Source organism: Anguilla anguilla, chromosome 15 (genome assembly GCF_013347855.1).
Source record: "Anguilla anguilla isolate fAngAng1 chromosome 15, fAngAng1.pri, whole genome shotgun sequence".
Lineage (NCBI taxonomy): Eukaryota > Metazoa > Chordata > Actinopteri > Anguilliformes > Anguillidae > Anguilla > Anguilla anguilla.
Window position 1 is genome coordinate 10,037,078 of NC_049215.1, and position 5,000 is coordinate 10,042,077.

The following is a 5,000-nucleotide window of genomic DNA, read 5'->3' on the forward strand; positions in this document are numbered from 1 at the left end:
CAATCTCTTCAGAAGTCATGGAGCGTGCTCTCTCCAGAGACCACTGCCAGCTTAAGGGCCGAGAGCAAAAAAACGGCTCGGAAAAAAAAAAAAAAAAAAAAATCGCAATTTTATTTGAACTTTAAGTGTGTTTCTGGGATTTGTATTTTTTTTTTTTGTTTCGCTCGACGGCTTCAGGCGCGGACCCGGAGTCACAGCTGCGTACACCTTTCCCACGGATTCCCACGAAAAACGACGACCGAGGAAAAGAAAAATCCCCCCCCGCCCCCCCCCAAAAAAAAGTTTTAAAAGTTTTACAAGAAACAAAGAAAGAAAGAGAGAAAAAAACAACACTGCGGCCCCTCCGTATCTGCCGGGTAACATCATCTCACACACGCACGATCGCAGGGGTCTGCGCTCGCGGCCCCGCCAACCACACAACAGGGGCGAATCAGAGCGAGGACAGCGGCGCGCGCCGCGCGGGCTAGCCGGAGCGCTGACCGCGGCTGCATACCAATTGGCCGGGGAAACAAAACCTTTTCAGGAGGTGTGACCGGAGAGGGTTTAGGCCGGGGGACGGGGGACGGGGGACGGGGGACGGGACGGGTAGCACCGCGCACCGGGGGTACAAAAAAAAACACAGAGAGAAGAGCGCAGGAAAAGTGAGACGTTGGGGCTCGCTGTGTGGTCCACATATACCTTTCAGTGCAATTGATAATGCTCTTTTATTTTACCCCCTCCCCCCCCCCGCCCTCTTTCGCCCCCGCCCCGCCAGGCAAGAGGTTTAACCATTTCTTAGCAATGTGCAAAACGGCTGCCTTTTTCTCCCGGCTATTCTAAGGGCGGCCTTGCTTTTTTGAGGGGGGGGTGCTGGGGGTACAGGGCGGAGGAGGGGGGTGGGGTATGAGGGGGTGGGGGGGGTAGGGTGACAAAAGGCCAGGAGGCCTGGGAAGCGATCAGCCCGCCCCCCGAAAAAAAACACTGATCCGGGGACCAAAAGTGAATAAAGGCGAGGGCAGAATGAGTGAATGAAATTATCTCAGGCTGGACAGGTTTTAAAAGGCCTTCGCCCCACCCCCTCCCAAAAAAAAACACATGCCTTTTAGGGCCTTTTCTGGGGAGTTCGCTCGGTGAGTGTCTGAACCGCACTTTCTGCTTCGATATTTTGGTTCCAGAAAAGGGGAGTGAGCATGGAAATGAGAGAGAGAGAGAGAGAGAGAGAGAGCAACAGTGTGGTGTCTGAATGTCAGAACAACCTGAACGTTTCCACAACAGGGTCAATGAAAACAAAACCCCACCATCACCTTTCCTGTAACTTCTGGGTCCCGTGAGCCCGCACCAATCACCTTTCCTGTAACTTCTGGGTCCCGTGAGCCCGCACTAATCACCTTTCCTGTGACTTCTGGGTCTCTTAAACCCCCACCAATCACCTTTCCTGTCATTGCAATCCTGTATCTCCCAGCAAACACTCTATAACAAAATGCAATCGCTCTGTCTGCTCCAATCCCCACATTCTCATTTCCCAAGCCCAGTACTTCAGTGCGCTTCCACGGATGAAGTAGTTCTTTCAGTACGCCGGGTCGTTTATTTTAGTCGTTTATCTGGAGTACACAAACTAATAAAGACGCTGAAAACATTTTCCCTTTCTTAAATATTCACTGCGTAATTACATCAGTGTAAACAAAAATATACTCCCGGTTAGAATGCACTGCATTTAATCCAGAGTACCTCATAAGACAATTGATTAAAAATATTGTTTAGAAGAAGAGAGTTTATCACCAGCTTAGGAAAGTGCAGGACTGTGGGAAGGAGTTTGTGAAATATGCATTTGTTTTTTTTTTTTTTGGTTCAACATTCCCCTGGATACCTCTGCCAGCTGTGTGTGTGTGTGTGTGTTTGTGTGTTTGCGCATGTGTGTTTGTGTATGTGCACGTGTGTGTGTGTGTGTGTGTGTGTGAGTGTGTGAGTGTGTGTTTTGTCACCACTGCATTTACAGACGGAGAGGCGTCCGCCTCCCACACAAAGGCGATAGATTGCACTCTTTGCCACTGAGTCGCGGAGGTCAGGCCGCGTCGCCTCCATTTCCCAGACAAAGCCAGTCTAGCGGGGGAGAAGCCCCGGCTAAACGGGAACGCCGGAGCAGAGCGCAGCTAAACGGGAACGCCGGAGCAGAGCGCGGCTAAACGGGAACGCCGGAGCAGAGCGCTGCTAAACGGGAACGCCGGAGCAGAGCGCTGCTAAACGGGAACGCCGGAGCAGAGCACGGCTAAACGGGAACGCCGGAGCAGAGCGCGGCTAAACGGGAACGCCGGAGCAGAGCACGGCTAAACGGGAACGCTGGAGCAGAGCACGGCTAAACGGGAACGCCGGGAACAAGCGCAGCTAAATGGGAACGCCGATCGCGACTAAATGGGAACGCCGATCGCAGCTAAACGGGAATGCCGATCGCGGCTAAACGGGAACGTCGATCGCGGCTAAACGGGAACGCCGATCGCGGCTAAATGGGAACGCCGATCGCGGCTAAACGGGAACGCCGATCGTGGCTAAAGTGGAGCCAGCCCTCCGCTCCCTTTCTCCCACCTGGCCAATGACAGGACAGGTGCAAAGCAGGAAAGGCGAACGTAAAACACGCGACAAGCGAACGCATCGGAAACGGCAACTGCCTTAACAGCGCCGAGCGGGAGGATAAACCGCCGATGGCGCCGCGCGTCAGAAACGGGAGAAGGCTGGCATTGTACGAATGACGTCTCTGACAGACGCTCGCCCGAGATGCCAGTCTGCCAGTCTGCATTGTGCTTCCCGTCACAAAAAAAAAAAAAAACTCCAACCTGCCAATGTCACCAGGGCCATTATTTCGCTCCGCACCTCTCCGCAAATCAATCTCCCGCGCTCATTCCCGGGCGGCGGGAGAGAGAGAGAGAGAGAGAGAGACAAAGAAACGATAATGTTTACTTCTTGGCAAAGTTCTCTTCAGATGACACCCCATTTTTCCCTCCTTAGTGGAAGTGTCAGAGATAACAAAGGTAATCACTTCTGACGCTCTCTGACTGATGCTACCTGTTTGATTTCCGGCGCTCTCCCCGCCCGCCCCAGATCTCCCGTAAATAAAAGGAACGTCTTCCTATTTGAAAGCCGCCGACAATTAGGATGACGTTCGTAATTGTCAAGAGCCTCGCTTTGATAGGAGCCTTAAAGCTCTCCTCCCTGGCCTTTGTGCAACTCCAGCATTGTGCTGTCAAGCAACAGAAGTCAGGCCCGGCTATGTTAATAATGTATATTGTATTGATTACGATGACTAGCACCTTCCAAAAGGCTGTCTGCGTGGGAATGGGGGGTGGGGGAGGTGGGGGGCGGACGCGAGTCATCTTTTTGATGTCTGCCGCTCTTGTGAAAGAGAGAGAATGGGGGTGGGGGGGGGGGGGGGGCGATTAAACACCCTCTCCGCTACAGACATAAAACTCTAAACAATGTTTCTCTGACACGGGGAACCTTTTCGCCGATGCTAATGAAAACTATCATAAAATCATTTGGAGCTGAAAGAAAGAAGGCGCTCAATAGCTTCTGAAAGTATTTTTTTTTTTTGTTTTGTTCTGGAAAGAATGGCGGCCATTACCCTCGGCGTGCCGGGCTTTTTCTCCAACAGTAAAAGCCCTTTAAACGCGGGGGGGGGGGGGGCGTTCGTATCCGTGGCGATGCGCCCCCCCGTTCACCTCAGAACCCGGCGAGACCGAGCGTGCGGCTACGTGCCGCTCTGGCAGCGCGGAAAAACGCGGGCGAGCTAATAAAGGGATGAGTATCAGAGGAATAGACAAACGAGTGCACTCTCCTGGCGAGGGGGGGGGGGGTGGGGGAGACGGGAAGCTGGAGACAGGGGGGCGGATTCACAGTGAGTCCCGGGACAGGGGAGCACATCTGGAAACGGAGCTAGCGTGGCCATCAATGCCCTCTTCATCCCAAACCAGCAGAAGCACTATCGAGTCAAAACACACACAGGCGCACATGCAAAGAGTCACTCATCGGGAGTCACTACAGCTCGGGCCGCTCGAGTGACATCATCACCACAAAGGAAAACGAGAAACTAAAAACTCTGCGCCCGAAACGCGGACCGGGGCGCGCCGCTCGAACCCGGGCGACGCGCACCCGGCCGTCCCGCGCGGCCGGTAGAGCCTACCTTCGACAGACGCGCGGACGACGCGCCGTTCCGCGGGAAACCTCCTCCACCACGCCTCCTGGGCGTCCCGGCCGGGGGCTCGCAGCGCCCGCACCCCGTCCATGTCCCGCCGCCCCGTCGGGACGGTCCGACCAAAGGGCGCGGAAAAAAAAACCCAAAAAAAAAAAAACAAACAAAAAAAAAAACGCGTGGCCGTACGCAAAAAGCGACTGCTCAACCAGCTAGCTCACGGGAGAGAGAGAGAGAGAGACAGAAAGACAGAGAGATAGGGAGAGAGAGAGAGGTAGAAAGGCAGAGAGACACAGACAGATAGAGACAGAAAGAGAGAGAGGTAGAAAGGCAGAGAGACACAGACAGATAGAGACAGGGAGAGAGAGATAGAAAGGCAGAGAGACACAGAGAGACAGAGACAGAGAGAGAGAGAGGTAGAAAGGCAGAGAGACACAGGCAGATAGAGACAGAGAGAGAGAGAGGTAGAAAGGCAGAGAGACACAGACAGATAGAGACAGAGAGAGAGAGAGGTAGAAAGGCAGAGAGACACAGACAGATAGAGACAGAGAGAGAGAGAGGTAGAAAGGCAGAGAGACACAGACAGATAGAGACAGAGAGAGAGAGAGGTAGAAAGGCAAAGAGACACAGACAGATAGAGACAGAGAGAGAGAGAGGTAGAAAGGCAGAGAGACACAGGCAGATAGAGACAGAGAGAGAGAGAGGTAGAAAGGCAGAGAGACACAGACAGATAGAGACAGAGAGAGAGAGAGGTAGAAAGGCAGAGAGACACAGACAGATAGAGACAGAGAGAGAGCTCTGACCTCTGGGGCCTCAGGAGACTGACTGACAGATGCGCTGG

The 5,000-nt window shown here is 53.5% G+C and overlaps 1 protein-coding gene across 8 annotated transcripts in view; it reads right to left on the bottom strand.

Moving 5' to 3' along the window:
- The window catches only part of LOC118214238 (zinc finger E-box-binding homeobox 2-like), an 86,140-nt gene that overhangs the window by 22,274 nt on the left and 58,866 nt on the right, over positions 1-5,000 (bottom strand). For 4 of the 8 annotated variants that reach the window (XM_035394033.1, XM_035394034.1, XM_035394030.1 and 1 more), the window contains exon 1: positions 4,151-4,287. The exons of the other annotated variants lie outside the window; for them this stretch is intronic. In XM_035394033.1, the coding sequence (XP_035249924.1) occupies positions 4,151-4,253 (103 nt within the window). In that variant the 5' untranslated portion in view covers positions 4,254-4,287. Of the gene's footprint in view, positions 1-4,150; positions 4,288-5,000 lie in introns of those variants that run through there. 8 annotated transcript variants of the gene reach the window in all.